Source organism: Strix aluco, chromosome 13, assembly GCF_031877795.1.
Source record: "Strix aluco isolate bStrAlu1 chromosome 13, bStrAlu1.hap1, whole genome shotgun sequence".
Lineage (NCBI taxonomy): Eukaryota > Metazoa > Chordata > Aves > Strigiformes > Strigidae > Strix > Strix aluco.
Window position 1 is genome coordinate 9491153 of NC_133943.1, and position 20556 is coordinate 9511708.

General features: G+C 39.3%; 1 protein-coding gene across 6 annotated transcripts in view; it reads right to left on the reverse strand.

The window, feature by feature from the left end:
• Window positions 1-20556, reverse strand: part of EBF1 (EBF transcription factor 1) — a 283302-nt gene that overhangs the window by 63137 nt on the left and 199609 nt on the right. For 4 of the 6 annotated variants that reach the window (XM_074838591.1, XM_074838589.1, XM_074838594.1 and 1 more), the window contains exons 9-10: window positions 11746-11876; window positions 3860-3986 (exon numbers count right to left, since the gene is read on the reverse strand). In XM_074838591.1, the coding sequence (XP_074694692.1) occupies window positions 3860-3986; window positions 11746-11876 (258 nt within the window). Of the gene's footprint in view, window positions 1-3859; window positions 3987-11745; window positions 11880-20556 lie in introns of all 6 variants that reach the window. The other 2 variants (XM_074838588.1, XM_074838592.1) reach the window with 1 other exon arrangement.

Genomic DNA, 20556 nt, shown 5'->3' on the forward strand with positions numbered 1-20556 from the left:
TAATGTATTTTTATGGACCTTCCATATGTCCTTTCCAATATGCAGTGAGATAAATTATCCTTTCACTTACATTCATGCAGTCCCACTCAAATCTCACAGTTTAGTACCATGGTAAAATTCATCTGTGAAAATCATGCTGTCCGTGATGCATCCATTTTTTAAAAATTAAACCAAACCAAATTCTCAAAGGCTTGTCCAGGTATCACAAATTTGTGCCAATTCTCACCCCTTATTTAACCATGTATGTCCTGAGTCACCTTGGCAAACTACCTACAGATTTATATCCCGAATGGATTCTTCCTTTATCTCAGTTTCTCCAGTCTTAAAATAATGGTAGTGATACATACATGACTTCTCAGTTGTGACATGAAACTTGATTCATTCAGTGCTCCTCAATACCAGAAGAGACTTACAGATGAAGGGTGCCACAGGGAAATACTGACCAGCTTTTTGGGTATTTCTGTGTGTAATATGGATTTTTCATATTATTCCAAAATGAACACACATGCAAGACGTGTTTAAATTTCTGTATTTCCAATAATGTTCTCTCAGGAATGTCAAAATTAAAATCTAAGAAATAATTGCTCTGTAAGTGCATGCTAATGGCTTGCTTTGCAGATGGAAAATAAAAAAACTTATGTTTTCTTGTAAGCACAGGGTTGACACTGGCTTATTTCTTTCAAAAATACTTACAAAAGCCAGGATTTCTCTGTATATATGTGACCTTGATTCCTAGATGGCACATGGACTACTTGGAGATCGTGTTACTAAGTTATTTGCAGTTAAAGGGGAAAAAAAGGCTAAAATTAATGGGTCACTGGGTATTTTCTTCTGAGAACTTAAGTACTTAACAGTAAGAAAAAAACAGTTTACAGCCAGGTGGCTTGAGGGGATATTTTGTTGAACACTGATTAAAAATAATTTCTTCTAAATGAGACCTGACCACAAAATGGGACCATTAACGAGCCGGGACATTCTCACCAGAAAGGAAACTACGCTTGATCAACTCCTGCACCGCCCACAAACCCCAGGTCTTTTTCTCTCTCTCTCACACACTCTCTTTTATTATTTTTTTTTTCCCTTTTTCTCCTCTCCCATTTTCTTGTTCTTAATAGCAGGGTAAATAAGCAGCAAGTGATGCTGAAATGTTTTCGGCCAAAAACAGAGGCCAAACTCCTCTGAGAAAACATTTGGCCTCTGTGGTTTTGTAATATGTTCCAGAACACTGAGTTCACTGAAGAACATTGTGAAAAACTCCCATCGGCTGGAGTGATGCTGGGGAATGTTACTGTATCCCAACTTCCAATTGGTCCATTTCCTGCAGGCCTTGTTAAAAAAAAAAAAAAAAAAAAAGAAAAAAATAGTGCTATGTGGGAGTTAAAACAAGTTCTCATGGGAAAAATGAATGGCAAGAAATTCTAGCTTTAAAAGAAACAGCTAATCTGCTAGTTTGATTGTTCTTCAAAACTTACAATGAACCAATAATCCTAATTAAAAACACTTGGCCTAGTTCTCTAAAGCATCATAGCTTTTTCTATGCTTCGTTTGTACACACCATAGACTATTAGTTTTTTTCTAGTGCTCACTAACAAAGTGCTGACTTTGTTGGGATGGCTGAGCTAATTTCGTGAACTCAGTGTGAAACCTTAGCTAAACAAAATTGTGGTAATTTTCCTTAATTTGTAAAAGTGATTGGAGTGCAAACAAAATTTTCCTCTTGGGTCAATCCTATAATTTTCAATTAACTAAAACTAATCGGCAGGCGTGTACTGAACCTGCATTTTGTTTAAAGGGCTGGAAGGCACTTCTGAAGGTCAGGATGCATTAATTGTTTTTATTTTTGTTTCATTTAGTCCTTTTTAAAAAGCCACATTTAAGTTCAGGCTGCCTCTAAAAGGAAAATGCAAATTGTGTGAGGTACAATTTCAGTCACAATAGCTTTTCTGTATCTACCGTAACTCCATAAAAGCTGCATAAGTAAGAGAATTGTCCATGGATTGGATCACCTTTGATTTTATCACTGTTTTGTATTTTGTAGCTTTCAGTTATTGAATGAAAAATAATGTGTTTTAAACACTAACCTGAAAAATGCATATATGGAAACACTCTCCCTACTGGGACACCTTATTTCCACATTCAGCCATCTGCTTCTGGGCAGACAGACTAAAGTGCCATCCTCCTTTTTACTGGAAAAGCTAATTAATGATGATCTGAAAAGCAAAACCAAAATGGCTCCAAGCCATTTTTACATTTAAATCGCAAAATGAAGTCTCCAAAAATTTCTTTGCAAAGTTGAGGGGGGCAGGTTTCCTCCCCTTCTTCTTCTGCTGCATGCATACTTGCCATTTCACCAGCCCCAGATGCAGTCACCCCAGTGGCTTGACAACAAGCAGGACAGCACAACTTATTGCAAGAAAGTGAGAAGGGAAAGGATTCATGGTCAAACTGTCCAGAGCTCTGGCTGACACTTTTCATGCACTATACACTGGCAATTTGTACCAGCTGGCAATTTGACCCTTTTTCTTTTGTTCCAACACATTCAAGCCCTAAATAACTTTTTTTAATATGGTGCATTATTGGCCAATATATGAATTTCCCACACACTCTTGAAATCATAATGCTCACAGTAAATAAACACAGCCTCCATAAGTGTCTGCCACTCAGCCAGCAACGATACATGAACACTTTAAGACCCAGTTTAGAGAAACCTAGTGCATAATCGCAACTGGGGGAGAGGGTATTTGAAAAAGACAACAAAGCTTTATAAGGCACCTTGTTCAACTTACTCAGTGTTAAGAAAAATCAAATGAGAGCTTTGCTACCCAGCCGGAACACGGAAGTTTCTCCTCTGCCTTGAGTTCCTGTGTGTACATTCACAGTTGGACGAATATATGGGTCCAGTGTAATTCAGAAAGCCTCATAGCCACAAGTATTTATGCTATATCTTACTCTTAACATTTCAGCGGTGATCACGAATGGGGAAAGGAATCACACTGGATTGTGATGACCCACAGTTCAGGCAAACAGTTACAGAAGCAGTCCTGTCTGCATATGTCGAATGACAAGCGCATAAAAGGACAAGCACATCAAAACCTGGACCAAGCCATTAATTCTTGTAGCATGCATATCTTCCAAGGAATCAATGAAACACATTCTTTTAAAAAGTTAGGCTGCTACTTGATTTATTTCTCAGGCCATTCTTATCACTGCTGAGAATGGTTTAACATTGACAGCACGTGCAATGGCCTAGTGTGTTTTTTTGTTAATAATTCTTCAGGGTAAACCACTCAATTTACCATTCTCAGTGTGGGATGCCACCCCAAAACACACTGCAAGTCACTATGTCTGGAGCATCATCTGGGGTGAAAGCTACTTGAGCCTCCCTGGAAGTCAGAGACAAGTATGTTATGGTGAGATGGGCTGGCAAACAGACTGCTGCTTTGAACACTTGCACCACTTAACGGGCTACATGAGATGGAGATATTTAGCAAGATGCTACTTGGAATGCAGGTTTGTGATTGCACTAGTATGTCTAGCTCTCTGTGCTTGGACTCTTCCTCTGTTTGTTTAAGTACTGGAGTATCTATTTCTCTCCTTCCTCCCCCCCTCCTGGGTAAAGAGATGTCCCATTGCGAGGACAAATAAGCAAACAAAAATCCCACACTGGTATGTTTTCAAATACATCTCTATAGTCATCCTTTTTTGAAAACCAACCTTAAATTGGTACCTTCAATGACGTGCTCAGCAAAAATAATAAAATACAGTACAGCTTTTAATGACGGAAGCAGAAGCCTTAGCAAGTGTGATATATTGCCTGTCCTATTTCTCCACGTTATATGTAGTACTAAAGCATCCTTACCTGTGTAAATGAATCTTCCAGGCGTTCCCTTGCAAAACTGCTTAGACTTGTAGGACAATGTGACTTCTACAACCCCTGGGATATGTCGGGGAGGTGTCTGTACGCGGATGGCATGAGGAGTAATCAGCTAGAGGAAAACATTGAGAAGGGAGAAGAAAGGGGAAAAAAGCACTGTTAGATGCTGAACATTTCTTTAGTAACACTTTCCTCTCAGATCACAGTAAACAAGCTTTGAAACATGTAATTAACCTGTCAATGTTTGAATATAATCTTGATGTAACCCACACAAAAGCCAGTGACTACAATATTTACAAGCATTCTCCTTCTCAGCTGTAACAACATTATTTCTGTTTTCATACATGGCAGGCACTTGCTTCCTAGTACAAGCATTAGCCCTGGTTTAATTCAATAACTTTAGCTTACAGCAGCAGGATGCCTATGTTTGCTCAGACGAACACTGGGGTCATGACAGTGTCATACAAATCTGATTGATAAATGACACGCAGTTACATGTGTGAACACGGCACAGCGCAAGCCCAGGCTGAGATTCACTGCACAGCCCAAGCCCAGGCAGACTTTTAAACGCACTGGTCTTCAGCTGACATCCCTACACTGCAAAAGCACCATGTGCTGCTGTTTCGATTTTCTATTCATTTTGTGGACGTATCACTGATTATTGCAGAAACGCAAAGTTTGGCTTCTGAAGGATGCTGGATCTCTCCTTGCATACGATCAGAGCACTCAAAAGAGATATACCAAATACAACCATCTAACCATCACTTCCAGTCTGCCTTCACTGCAATGACTGACACACATCTGAGAGGGCTCCTGCAGATGTGGATTTACATAGTAATAAGTAGACAAACTTAACTTGCTTGCTATTGGGGCTGGGGATCCTGATCCTCTTACATAAAAGGTTGGAGTGGGTCAGCGCTGCAGTTTCCAGGCTCCAGACCATTTTTGCTCTTTCAGGATTCTGGACTGGATTTAAAACATAGTCCCTGAAGCTAACATTAGAGCCATCTAGGAGTTCACTAATTTATGGTAGGTTAACTCAATTCTCTGCTGCACTTAGAAACTACAACATTGTCCTCCCCATCACTGAAATGTCCTCTTCTCACTCACTATGCTCCCTCAGAAAAGAACAGTAAAAAGAGGTACACAGAAAAGGTGAGATGATTGTGTCCAACAACCAAGATACAGCTCTGGCACATGGATAACTCTTCTTTAACTGACTGTGGCACATTAACACACTTCTAGAGAGGCAAAAAAGACCACGACCATAACCAGCCTTGACAGTGAGCAAAGCCATGGGCATCCTATGCAGACAGTCAACCGCTCTATGCTGGTGGCTGAATTGTGTCCTGGATTAGGGAATACTTTTCAATAGATCTATTTTTTAAAAATATATAAACCTAATTTTATTCTTATTTTTACTAGGAACCAAATATTTCAAAATTGTAGTAAGGTCCTACCAAAAATCAGACTTTCAACTGGTTCTTTGTTTAGGGCACAGGACTGAAAAAGCACAGGAGAGTAATGTCTGTCTGAGAGCCATCTGTGTTACTGAGGGGAAATGCATACATAGTAGGAAGTTCTTCATATTTAAAATAAGAAAATTAATATTAAATCAAGTTGAAGATTAAAACCAAAACTACCATCATCAAATGCTCTAGAAGTTATTCAGATCCATAGAAGTCATAAGTCACATGTCATTTTAGAAATTATCATGTAGGAATTGATGCCTTCTTGTTTGTGAGCTCCAAAGAACATGTTTTCAGGCTCTGCTTTGAAATCACGTGATTTAGAAACTTATTTATTTTTAAAAGAAACCTGCCTTTTTCCTAAATTACTCACTCTATCAACTGGGTAAAAAAAAAAAAAACCCAACCAAACCAGCAAAAACCAAACTTCCAAGGATTGCTTTTACTTAAATTGAGTTGTCTTACAGTTGGGCTGACCAAAGGCTAAAAGTCTAGGCCAATTCTCTACACACCCTCAATAGTCAGTGGAGGCAGAAAGCACTGCCAAATAGCAATTTATTTCCAGTGCTTTAGACACCTCTCATGTTGGGATGAGCTGCTCTCTGGAAGCATCTACCTTTCTGCAGTGAACCAAGATGACAGGTTTAGACTAGATGCTTAACTGTAGGCAGCCAAACATAGCTGAGATAAATCCCATCCTCAAGTGGTTCTAGTTAACTGGGTGAACCGGCAAGATGAGAAAAGTTTCATGACATTTTTAGGGAGAAAGTATTTGTAAAAACAGCCAAGGGTTTTAATAGTAAAGGTTAACATGCTAGTCTTACTACATCAGCATGTGCCTTGCACCCCTCACCCCCATTCTGGCATGAGCTATACAGGCAGCTTCTGGTTGTATCTTTGAATTTCCCAGCATTTACTGGTCTGTCACCACTTTAATGTTCTTTAAACATAATTTGTGGCATTTTCCAATACTCATCTTCCCTGGTTCCCAAGAAATGTCTGACCTATTTATGGTCCATTGTTACAGAGAGCTGGGGAGAGTTAAGCAAGTTTCCTGGTTTGTTCTCCACAAACAGTTTGGTTTTCCTTTGTGCTCTGAAGTAAATAAGTTTAACTGTGTTTAAAACCACAAATATACAATAATGTCGCCCACACATTCCCAAAGGGTGAACATTATGTCTGAAGTCCTATGGTTTAGGATGCTCAGGATATATTTTACTCCTCTCTTCTCTAGAACTAAAGCTTGGGAGGTATACCAGGAGAATACACGTGCCTTTCCCTTTTGCTTTTTTCTCCTTAGCATCTGCCACTGACCACTGTCAGGGATATAGTGCTGAGCTAGAAGGACCTTTGTTCTGGGTCAGCCTTCAGTTCTCATGCACACAGAAAGGAACTGGCTAGCTCAGTTACATACCAGTAGTCCCCTATATTGACATCACAGCAAGAAATTGTCTTTAAGGGACAAAAAATGTCCCCTTGCACTTCAAAATCTGCCCTCTGAATCTCACCTTTGGTCTTGAACTCTGATTCCCCAGTGCTGCCAGGATCTGTGCTAGGGACCAGGACCAGCTCTTCGAATTGCCCTGACTCCATTTTACAATCTGAGAGACCCAATGGGTGCTGCATGGGTCTGGGTACTCAAGGCCCAGCCACGGCAAAAGCAAATTTGCCCCTGACTTCAGTAACTCCAGGATCATGGGATGTTTTCCTGTCTATGCTGTCAACCTGTGGCCTGACCTTGGGAACCCAGTCCACTTTTTCCTAGAATTTTTTCTCCTCTCACACTGACATAGCCTGTACCTTCTTCAAGGCCCAGTCTGTCTCATATTTGCATGTAAGGCATCTGGAAGAGGTGAGCTATTAGCATCAAGGGATATTAAAAGTAAAGACACCGCTTCTGGAAGCCTCTGAGCCCCAGTTGGGAGACTGGTGGAATGTTCTGGGGAAGCATCATGACATGCTCATCCTGTTGTTTTTATAGCCTTCTGTCATTGCTGACCACCAAACACCAAACACTGAGCTAGATGAACCTCCATGTCTGACCCGGTATGGCCATTTGTATGTTCTAACCTCAGGTGGGAACTCTTGGTGCATTAACAGACATCATACCAACCATAGCAATGACATGCCAAGAACTAAGAATTTGTAAATATGAGTTATGTACATTTCTGAACACATTTTTTAAATGTAAATCTTGAACAAGGCATTAACCTGTGATTTGGACATGAACCACCAGCCAGAATCCCAAATCCAGCTTTCTCTTCCATTCCAGCATTTGGCAAATTGAGATCTGGAGCTGGACATAAAACTAGTAACTGGACACTTTCTCCCAAGGGATTTTCAAGTGAATTGGTCTGATACCTGGCAACTGCATTAGCTGTTTGATATAAACTCTTACATATCAGTTGGGACATGCTGTGGATTGCATTAAAACCTGAGCTAGAAATCTTCAGGTCGAAGGGAGGTGCATGTCCTTCAAAATCCAAAACACATTTGGTTTGAGTGTGTACAACAAGCCTCTTTCTGTGGTTTGCCAATATATTCTAGACATTCTTGTGTGATACAGCATCATTTCACACTCTTCAGAGTGCCAGGTTACTTTCTTTTTTTAAAAGTGACATTTTATAAGGAGATGTCATTAATCTGAGTCAGTAGTTTATTTTTGCATGCTTGAGCTCTGGTTTGTGGTTAGGGAAATGGTGACAATCAGTCATAAATTTAACTTGGACTCTGTGAGGAGGACCATTAGTACAGGAGTGAAGAAAAATCCCACCAACTGAAGGTAATGACAGCTTGCAGTGAGAACAGCACCCTTAAGGTACCTATATTTTAAAAAACGACCAGTGACTTTGCATGCCTCAATTCTGGGCATCCAGATGCTGCTTAATAAGCCTTGGTTTTCAAAAAGAGGGTGCCTACTCATTTTTGTAAAGTGAGTCAGACCTCCAAAATAAGCACTCAAAAACAGACTTCCAAAATCAATAATAAACACAAAAAGCAAAATAAAAAACTGTGTCACAGAATTTGATTCAGCAGCATTAAAAAAACAAAACAAAAAACCCAAACCAAACCAAAAAATCATGCTCTTTTTTTGTGCTGTACAAAGGTAAAAAAACTGATGTTTCAGTGCTTCATCTTTTCTTAATATAAAAGAAAAAGAAGTTGTTTCCAGCTGACTCTGTACAGCTAGAGGAATGTTCTTGGCAGGAAAATGTTTGAAGAAATAGTTCATTTTAAGCAAATATTGTGGAATATTTATAAGAAACTAATTTTGTCTTCACAATCGTGTATTTGCCCTGAAACTCGACTCTCGGAGTTTCAGCCCCCCAATAAGAGAGAGAAACAACAGAGGATTTTTATCAACAGTTCAGATTTGGAATATTTGCAACAATGCACAGATCCAGAATACTGGGTAAAAACCTGCAAATAACAACTCCGTCTGTTTGCGGACTGGACAAACAGACAGGCAGAGTCTCTCTGGCAAACAGACTATTTGCTGGGAGTTGTCTGTCCAGATTCAGCATGTGCACATGATATACCAGTGCTGTTTGTTTGTCGGTTATGAAAGTCCCTCGAAAAAAAGGCATTAGATGGCCCATTTTGCTGTATTCTAAAAATATCAAGGGCTTTTAAAGTAATTTTTATAAAGTAATATGAGAGTTAAGGATTAATTGAACCTACTTTCTTAGGGTATCTGCATTTCTGCACAAAATTAATGTGACAAATTAAGTTTTTATTTAGTTCTCCCTGGCTGAGAAAGGTTGTAATTATGTTAGAGTGTTTACAGCTAAAATATATGTTTAAATAATAAATATGTGTTTCAGAAACCATTTTAAACCTCCTTTTTTAACACAGTCAACTCCATTTCAAGCATATAAATATTTCAATTACAAAACTTGAATACATGTAAAATAAATTAAAAATATATTATTTACATTTCAAATTATTTATAACATATGCTGCTTGACAGCAACAAATTCACCCTTAAAATGAACAATCTTTTTTTTTTTGGCTTTTAACTTTGCTTCTGAACTGTGGTAGGATTTATACTTTAAATATCCATGCATTTCAGGTACTTACATGGATTTTGCTATAATAAAATCTGAGTAATAGAGGACCTTTACAATAATTATCTTCACAGCACCTCTCCAAAGAAGGTGACTAATCTTATTACTAGGTTAGAGAAAGGGAATTGAACTTTAAGCAGATTATGTGATTTGCCCAAGGTTCCATCCAATGTCTGTGGCAAACTGATGCTTAATTTAAATATTAGACTTCATCCCCCAAATCACCTGCAATTATAACTGAAAGTGAAGCTAGAAAAATCCATGTGAAAATGCTCTGCAAGACTCAATCTTTTTCTTTAGTTTCTACCTATCTAGTTTTGTTCTGGATTTTCTGCAGCTCAGTTAAAATCATGTTTTCTTTGGATCCATGAAACAAGAGGATGAACTTGAAAATTCTTGAATTCAATGACAAAATAACCTGGCCAGGTTTGCCTAAAACCAGGCCTGACTGGCAACTCAGGATGAACCTGCTCCAGGTTTGAAAAGGTACTGAAATTCAGAAGATCGAGAGTCCAATTCTACACTCTATTAAACTAAAACAAAAACATTCTTCCTGGGTACTGAAAATGCACTAGACAATTTTAGAAGTGGGAAGGCAAAAGAAAGAACTTATTTTGTACTTCATAGGTGGCTAGTATGTGTAATTTAAGTTATTTATAAATCACGATTATTTAGGGATCAGTCAGCTCATGCATTTCTGCACTTGTTTATCATGCTTGCTTTTTTTAGAAATAATTTCTTTTTCCCTATAGGATTTTCTATTGCTCTCATAGGTTATGAAACAGAAGCAATTCTGTAAGGGTCAGACAGTGAAACAGTTTTCACTCAAAGTCAACTTGCAGCCCGTTACAGCATTCACAACAAGAAGACTGACTTTGGTCTGGACCCCCTTTAACATTATTAATTTTACGACAAGGCCTTGCAACCATCAGCAACAATGTTTTGACCAGCACTCACTCTCCTGAGATTAGAAATTGCCAATTAATGGCTTCCACTAATATATAGAATCAAGATTTATTATGAAAGATCCAATTCTGCAGTACCAAAATCAGAGCACTTTCCTCCCAGCCTCTTCACCTTTCCCTGTTAAATGTCTGTAGCCATAATGGCTTCAATCCTAACACACAAAATGCTTACACTGGACCCAGGGGGCACTTTCATGATCACATAAGGGCTTCAGAATAGGGCTCATTTAATATATCTCCTTTTCTGGAATGCCCTTTCATCCACACTTGTCCTCAAGTGGAAGGATGAGAGAGAGAGAGAAAGAGAAGCCCATGAAGGACATTAGAGAATACTCTTCATATGGAAAAAATGCTGCCATATGTGCAATGGAATCAGTAGGGGGAATGTGCTGGATATGAATTAAGCTATAATGTTGATTTAATATTTATAGGATATAAGGCAAAGCATTAGAAGATCCTTACGTCACTGGGTAAGCATTGTGTAGCTATTTTGGAGATGCTGGTTTGTCTGTTAGCATATTTATTTCAGTGTTAAAATAATGAAACTAACAATTTCTTATGAAACCTCCAAAATGTCTTTGGAAAGCCATAAATGCAAAATGTAAACTTTTCCTTGGAGCTGTCTTCTTGTGCCAGTGAAACCAGTGGGAACTCTGCCCTGACTTCTACAGCCCTGCGCACTGGAAGTGACCATTCAGGTGATGCTGCCTGGGTTTTAACTTTCCACGGGCTTTTCAGGAATATCAGACTCCATGTTTAATTATGTGCCAGGAGAAGAAAAGATTTAAGAAACTATGAGGAACCGAAACAGTAAAAAATGGGTAAGAAACAAAAAGAAGGGTTACTGTCAAACTACAGAGGACCCCGCTAGGTATGATGAGTCTGTACTTTTCACTGCGGATACAATACTGTGTATTCAGTTGCTGTTATGAAAATGATACACCAAGCACTTACACTTTAAGGATATGCTATTCAGAGGCACTGAATTTCTGCAATCTCCACCTCATTGAGTTGCAGCTACAAGCAGCCAGTTTCCCTGGAAAGCAGGATCACCTAAACGTTTGTTTCCTGTGGGCCCTTAGCTATTGTAGTGCTAAATGCAGAATTATTCACACAAGCATTTATCCTTTCCTTTTCTTTCAATAAAAGACACTGAGCTAAATTCTGGGTCAGTGAGAGGAGATGTAAATCCCCTGGCTATAATGGATTTCTGCCACAGGTAAATTTGACTAATTATTTTCATAAAACTGAATGAGGAAAGGATTCACATCTCAACATTTGTTGCTGATTTATCATGTGGCATAGAAAAAGGACAGGCTAGCTATAAGCTAGACAAAGCTATTAGACATTACCGTTCAGACAACACCTACCTCACTCCAAACCAGCATGGTGCCGAATATGACCTGTAACCCATCAAAGAAATTGTCTCCTATGATGATGACAGTGGCACCTCCTGTAGTCCATCCTTCACTTGGACTGATGGCTTTGATACATGGTGTAGCTGCTTTTCAACACACATGAAAAAGAGAAGTATTCTGCTGTTAGAACCAGATTTTAATGATAGAAGACTTGAGAAAAATAAAATAAAAGGAGCTTTCATTTTCCCCCCTTACTAACACAAAGATTCCAGCAATCACGTTCTTTCTGGTACATGTGCATGACCTCAAACTATATCTTTGGAAGCATTTTTTCTCAATTAATATCTGTTTGGTTTTGTTATCTGCACCGAAAAAATTAACTTTCTGTTAAGCCTACATTAACAAAAAAATCGCAGCATGCTGGGCAGAGACCAATTGGAAATCATGACAAATCCCTATCTTTATTCTATATGAAATGCACAATACCTGAGTTAATAAAACAATCTCCAGTGAGCTTGCTTTATTGTCCATCATAACCTAAATTCATCAAGGAAACTCCCATAAATATTATGGAAAATACTGGCTAAATAAAAAGGGTGTAACCCTCAGCATTTCTTTAACTATTCTGCAATCAGATCCAGGTTGTTCTAGTATTAAACCACCCTGCCCTGCTTAATGTGTTGGCTGCTACAAAAAAATACAAAACCAAAACCCACAACCCCGTCATCTGGTTACTTCAGTTACGTTGCATTTACTGGATAATTAAGCAGCATGTGCAATGCGTTCTGCCATATTCATAGAGTCTGTCCCTGCTTTCACTAGCCACTTTCTTGGCATCATATGTACTAAGGGCTTCCTGAGAGGATGTTGAAAACTCAAGCGCTGCTCAAAGTAGTAAGCTCAGATCTTGATGTAAGATCTTCTGGCTTAAGACTCTCTAAGCACAAGCATGCTCAACTTTATATATATTGGTGGGATAGGGCAATATAAATATCCACACACTGATTCTCCTCCTCCACAGTACTGGAGTACATCAGAATTTAACTGCGATGAAGCAACAGGAATAACATTACTGTAAAAATAACCTGAATAAGACAAAGAGCCCTGAGTAACTCTCAGTTGTGGAGTCTCAGGGTCATCATACAGGTTGATAAAAAGAAGCAACTCTATCCCAAATGCGACCAACTTCTTGCTAATACAGCATAACGCGAAAATATGACACCACACCATTAGGTAACATTTTAAGTAAAGTGGGTATCGCAACAATTTCATTAGCCACAAAAAACAGATTCCTTAAGGAGCAGCAAAACTCCACCAGTCAAACTCAATGTTGAAAAGAAAGATTCTTTCCTTCAGATATGAACCCAGACCTCAGCAGAGAGAAAACACTGGCTCCACTGAAAACTCATGAAGGGCTGCCATTGCCCACACTGATTCTGCAATGTCAATCAGGTGTCAATCAGCAGGACTTCGTTATGTGCATATACATATATATATATCTGCATATACACTACTTCTTTTAGGGTTGCTGGCATTTGGCTGTGAATTGCTACTTGGTGGAAAGGCTGGCTGAGCTGTTAATTTGGTTTGTAACTGAGTATTTGAAGATATACTCAAGGGAGAACACTCAGGCACTTCATCAGGTAAGGATTTACTAGGAATATAGGGGTGTGAGAGCCATGCACCATCCACAACAACACCCTTGCACCCATGAATTACTTAACGTGGCTGTGTAGTGGCAAAGCCCCTGCCCTACACTCTCCTAATTGTAAAGACAGTAAATTAATTCATTTACAGAAGCCTACTTTAAAATGCTCCAGACATCGAGCACTAGAGACCCTGTGTGTCTTTATGATTATGTAGCAACGTTCTGGTCAGTTGGAGCTAACTGCAAGAGTCAGTGAGGCTGGTGAGAAGCTCCTTCCTCTCAGCCCCTGGGCAGGGCAGGCGGGCGTGGAGCTGGGAAGCAGGAGGGAGCTGGAAAAGAAGCTGTTGAGTCACCCCTAGCAGTGAGTGTTTCTGTGGGCACTGCTACAGACTCACACCACTGGTGATGGAATGCATGCATCGGGAGCAAACAGACCCCGTCCCTACCTACAAAAGGTTGTAAGTGTCAGGCACAAACTTTTCCACTACTTAAGCTGATGGGGATGCCAGCTCCAGTGAAAAACACAAACACAGGCAGAAAAAAATCATTACCCTACTTCAAACTTGGCAGAGCACAGCCATTAACTTTTACATGAGCTAACAAAAGAAACATCCTAACATTACCATCACGAAAATGTAGCGCACACACAGAAGTAACTTCAATATGTTTAATTTGGATTCAAGTTACTTGCATAAAACTGTGCATAAAACCCATTGCAAAGTCCAAAACCAAATGCTTTCCTTTCAGCTGAGCTCACAGCAATAGATTTACAGTGAAAGCAGCTTTTCAAAATGCTATCTAGCCCTTTCATGGAATCAAATTTTTTCATAAATAAAAATTAAAATCACTTCCAAATTACACCCTTTCCAGTATTTCCAGTTGATTGTGGACACACACACCCCACAATAAAACCCGAAGATAATCAGTTTCCCATGTGTCAGAGAATGAGCTACTTTTCTTAAAGACTACAAGCAACATTTTTTTCCTAAATACCAGTGAATAAAAACTGTTTTGAGACCATAAGCCATTAACAGAAAACATATGCAGGCTTCAAAATTATAGATTCAATTCATCTTTAAAATGAATGCAAGATACTGTTCTGCAGTTACAGGTCCCCGCTAAAGGTTTTTCTATTTATCTCACAATGTTCTTTGTGGTACCTACATTGCGCTCAGAAGTGCAAGGTGCTGCACTGTCTGTGCTGCCTCATGTATTCGATTCCGATACTTTATACATGTATGTGCTTAATGTCAAACACATGCCAAGTCCCACGGCAGCCAGGGGGACTTCGAGCAGACACTCAGGTCCTTGTGTTGCCCGGGGGCTGTGGGTTGTTCACTGGGACATTCTTGCCTGAAAAGTCAATGTGACCATTCACATGTGTAATTTTATTTAAATATGTAGCAATTGTTCTGAATCAGTGCCTCACCAAAACTGCTAGCAATAGCCCAGGACATCTCATCTGAGGAGAAGTCAGGACTCGGTGGTTTAATAAGCAGGGCAGGTTGGTACCCTTTGCAGGCACTACCTGAGAAGCAGCAAGAAAGCTGTGCATTCCCGAAAGATTTCAGGGCATTATTTTCCCTTGGGACTAGTCACAAAAGCCAGTGGGACTTCCCTACTTTCCCCACACAGTTTCGCTTATCTTAAAATGCAAGTGTCTGTAAAGACTGGAATGGCTGCACAAAGGTGCTGCCCCACAAGGGAAGCTGCACCCCAAGGAAGCCTGAGGAGACGTGCTGAGGGAGGCATCCAGGCTGCTCCCTGTTTTTGAAGGCACAGAACATGTTTATACAATGACATATTTGCAACAGCCAGCGTCATTTGGGACACTGGTCTTACTAAAACTTTGTACTTCCCAGACCCTTTCCTTGGAGCACCAGGAAGGAGGATGGAAGAACCGAGTCCCATCTGCCAGCATCACCACAGGTAACGTTGGGAGGGGGGTAAGGCAATGACCTCAGCTCTGTTTATGCCCCTGGTACAAACGTCTGGCCAGCTCAGGCCTCAGCTCTTCATACTTCTTCTGTTAATCATTTGGCAACTTTCAAAGCACTGTCTGGAAGGTGTTTACTTCTGTGCAACCCTAGAAAAACAGAACTAGGCAGAATAATCTTTTCATTGGAGACCTTGATTCTTCTACATTTTGTTTTGGTCACAAGAGAAACCAAAATACAGAATATTTTTTTTCAGAATGCAAAGTTCCAGAATCTCTATCTGGAATTAACTATAACACTTGTTAATATTTCCAAGAAAAACAAAATATTTTGTTTCAAAATATTATCACTTCACATGCCCTTCTGTAACACCAAAGCATCATTTCTAAAATGGTGTTTTTAAAGCAAATAGAAAAAAGTTACATAAAATTATGTTTTTCTGTAGAAAAAGAGATTTTAGTTGAAGTCTGAAACTTCACTGATAAAAAAAAAAAATGCAGTGAAGGACTTTAAACCAGTTCTAATAAAGGCAGTGAAGTGTACATGATTGATAACATGAATGGACTTTAAGTCCAGGGAAGAATTATAATCAAAAAGAATAATTACACATTCTTACACATATAAACATTTCTTTTAAATGAACAGCTGGCAGCCAACTACAACCAGAACCAAAAGAGTTTGGTAGCCTAACAAGATTTTAAGACTCTTTGGCGTTAGTATATTACATTCACTGCATGTTTTCAGAACAGTCATTGGACTGAGGAAAACTAAGTATTACCCCTCCAACTGCAGGTACGGACCTTGCAGCTCCTTGCTGAAGGTGATGTGGCCACATCCTCCACCTGCCGAAATGGCCTAACGGTTATGAGTCTTAATGAGCTGCTCTCCTTCTTTGCATAATATCAAGGCAAATCAGTGTTAACATCTGACATGTTTCATTGTGCTGCTCCTGCAGTTGAGTTAACAGATATAGATGTTAGAGGGAGGCACTGCAATCCCAAACTTATTGAAGCCAATGGGAATTTTGCCACTGACTTCAAAGCTAAGGTCTGTATCGATAAATTTTAAGGATTTATGAGCAAAAACCCTAATGATTTTCAAGGGAAACAATGTTCTTTTGAAATCCTCATCTTTTCTCAGAATATACATTGTTAAAATCTTATCACCCTTCATACAAAGGATGGTAGGTACCAACTTCAGCACACGGGTAGCAAAAAGGAAAAGTTTTCCGTTGTGTGCTGTGTGTGTCAGTGTGATCCTGTGTTGCCATACTCCCCTAGCTACTGATATACAGGGGATTTTTCTTCCTTCAAACTGTGACAATAAAATGATTACCCCGCCACAGTTTAGCATAATGGTTCAGAAATGCTCGTGGCATATTGCAGAGTTAAAGTGGAAATTATTAGGTAGCTCTTCTTTGTTATAATAATGATCACTCCACAAATAAAAGCTCTTCTCCCAAAGGTACTGCAAGGCACAAAATGCTAATTCTGAAGATTATGTGTGCGCTTTTATTAAATATTACTATGCCCTGTCTGTTTGAGGGCTTCACTGCTCTGATTGTTTTATGAGTGCCATGTTAATGTCAGCCCCATCTTGCTAGCAGCAGGCACACATTTTAGCTTTTGTATGAGAGTTGATCAAAGGCCGCGTGCTGAGGGAATTGCTGAGAAAACATGGACAAGCGATAAAAATCTAACAGATTAATTGGTTTAAATTTCATTTCAGGGCGTTGAACTTTGGCTCAGGACACTAGTACTACACTACCAGTCAGGGCCTAATTACCACATTTCCAATTTGCTTCTGAATGATGCTTGGACGGGAGAATAATAATGGTTACTAATAATACTAATAACAATAATAATAATAACAAAACAACTGCAATAATGTCTCCTCATAGCTTTTTGTACATGGTTAACAACTAACTTTGTGTGCAGGCAATGCACCAGGAAATCCCTCTCCCCCACATCACCATCCATCAGCCTCCTGAGCATTTCAATCTGCCTCAAATAGCACCTGAAGACAGAAGAAATAGCAGACACCCTCAGGAACATGGAACATCTGAGTTTACAGAATCAATGAGCTACCAATTCAGGACCCTCACAAATACACACTGGACATCTCATATTCTTAATTAGAAATCTGCATTTATAAACAGAGATAGCATTTTATCCTCCAACACAAATGATCTATTCCATTGATAGAAAACAGAGGCCAGAGGAAAAAACGTATTTTCCACAAAGTTTATGGGTGGCCTTGGAATAAGGGTTAATTGAGCTTAGAGGTAAATGTTCATGAGGTGAATTAGTGGGATGCACAGCTATCAGCAGGGCTCTGGGACTGCTTTTATTTAGCTTCTGAAATGTATTTGCTCTATGATTAATATCCAGTTTGTGCTGGTGACTGTAAGAATGACCTCGCCTGCAGTTTTTATCATGAAGCGTGGTTTCATCCCCCATTATTCCATAGATGAGGCTCTGACAACAGTTGCTGCATCACAACAGGAGTTTAAATGATGGGGTATGATTTTATTTTTCTTCTCTTTAAGAGTATTGTGACACGCAAGGAGAGTTGCATAAAGGCAGTTAAAACTGGGACTTCGGAGGAACAGAGAATTTATGTCTCGTCTTAGAGGAAGTACTGAAAATATCTGGAGTTTAATTTAATTTTCCTTTTTTTCTTGGGTAAAACCTAATTCCAGGCTAAATACATAAATGAGCCACAGATTAATCCACAGTTTATGAGTCTGATCCTGCAACCTGTTAAATGTTTTCGCCAAACTACTGTTTCTCAGAATATCAAGACAAATCAGTTTTAAGCACTCAAAACCATGGCTTATTGAAGTTGTGATTCAACAAACCACTTCAGTAAGTGCTTAAACACCCAGCTGAAGAAGTTGCAGAATATTGAACTAGATTTTTTAAGATAGTTGGGCAGTGCTCAGTGCAAAGCTGCCAAGAGCTATGTAACGTATACGAAACTGGGGTTTCCCATTTCAAAAACCACTTAGTTACACGTAGACCACCCTGTCAGTGCAGAGCTCATCCAACCTGACAGAAAAACTAGCAGCAGCAGAGCCGACACACTAATGCCAATATGCTGATTTCAGGAACTGTGCTGCTATGTCTACTCAGTGTTGGAAAGAGTCAAGTGAAGCAGCAACTCAGTGCTAACTTCTACAGCATCTTTATATCATCTGATGTAGATCTTCCCTCAGGTACCTCACAGCTATTGAAATCACGTAGGGTTTGTGACTGAGCAAGGCAGTGCCCAGGAATGGTCTGAGCCTAAATTCCTTTCCCACAGCAATGTGGAACTGCAGGTGTGCAGCACTTGTTGGGATGCTCAAGGCCTTCTTGATCAATATTTTTAGTTTGGCAAGGTATTTTCTCCTTAAAAGGCAAGAAAAACATTACTTCTTCCCTTCTTGAATTACAGACTTACATAGGTGTTATACAGGGGGGAACGGTTATTCCATTCATCGCTCTTTCTTGTGGATTTTCCACCTTAAGCACTTTAGTGGGTCGATTTTATCATGGGGAGAATGAGTTTTTTTTCAAAACAAAATTAAAATTTTTCCAAAATTTGCCAGTTTGCGAGAATGAACTAAATATTGGGGTGGGGTGGTGTGTGTGTGTGTGTGTGTGTGTGTTGAGTTGAGTTGGGCTGGTTTGGTTTGGTTTTTTCCAAAAAATAATATTCTCATTCCTGAGAAGCAGGAGTTGCCATCATTTGCTCACCTACTTTGAGCAGTTTGAAAGGGTGAACCTAAAAAGTTTGTGCGCCCACGCAGTGGTACTGTTCCAGTCTAGTCTGTGGAGGCGTGGCCAGAGCTGTATCCAACAAGCAACTGAAAGCAACTGAACTTTACCAAACCAGCCTGGATGGGAAAAGTCTGCAGGACCAGCCCAAAGGGTTAGTCATAGACACTTCAGGGTAAGGGAACGAGGCAGAGATTTTACATATTGTACTGGAGCATTAAATCTTTGCTCTTAAGTTAAACAATGCATTTGCTGTTTATCTTAGTTCAGTGATGATCTTCCTGCTTTCCTTTTTCATATCGCAGCCTGCTCTCTCTCCTATTCTCTCCTGACAATAAGCAGCTGTTGTGCAGGAAACAGGGTAACAGAGGTTTCCCTCTCGAGGAGATAACTCATGCAGCTTTATGCAACACAGGCACGAGGATGTGATACCCTGCTCCCCCTTCCCAGCTCCCTCCTTTACAGCATCTTGATATTTGGGACTTACCATTTGCAAGCCTGAAAGATTACAACACTCCGCCAAAAATGGCAACCTCCTCCTGGTTCTTCATGACGTCTGCACTGGGTGAAATCACCAAACCAAAAATATATGCGCCGTGCAATCCCTCCAGGTTGGGGGAAGGGAGGGAAGGTTGCCTTTGTTTCTGTTTTCAAGTAGTGAAATTAAAGGTACTGGCTGTGATTTTCTGCCTAACATTTCGAATGCTCAGTTCCCATTAATAGGAACTGAAAATGTAAATTACCTGGCATAATATTCCACCTACAATCAATACTTAAGCCAGTGTTTCTCTTTTATCCTTGCTGATGCCTCAGCTAGCAAAGTTACGTTTCATGGAGTCCTCTGTGTTTCTCTTTCCTTAATGATTTCCAAAGCTCTCAGTTGTTGATCACTGCCTGAAAATGATTGCATGGAAAAAGGAGGCAATCCTGAGTAATGAGAGATGTGTTACAAAAAAAAAATCTGCTGTGTATTTTACTTAAAACATTGCCATAAAAATAATAATTTAGTTATCTCTATATATGCAATTTAGTTATCTCTGTATATGCAAGAAATGCATTTTCATTCATTCTTTTAAACACTTCCACATCACAGAGGAAGTTCTGGGGTTTTTTTGCTTGTTTGTTTTTTAATTAGGAGGTACCCCCTGCTTTCCAAAAATTAATAAAACAGTAAGAGTCCTTAGCATCTCACTGCAATCAGTAAAACTTGACCTCCAAAAGAGACCTGTCATGTTTGTTTGGCAAATCATAAATTCCCCAAGAAAAATGAAGTGTTGCAAAAACAGTTAAAAATTTACTTAAATTCGATATATAGGTTCATTCAAAGCATCTATATATATATAAATAAATAATACATATATTATTCTTGAAAAAAATACGTATGCACTTTCTCTATATATTTTTTAAATATTTTTTTTTAAGAAGCCTAACAATTTTATTGTGAAATTTTTTGACGCACTGTTCTGACTTTTTATTT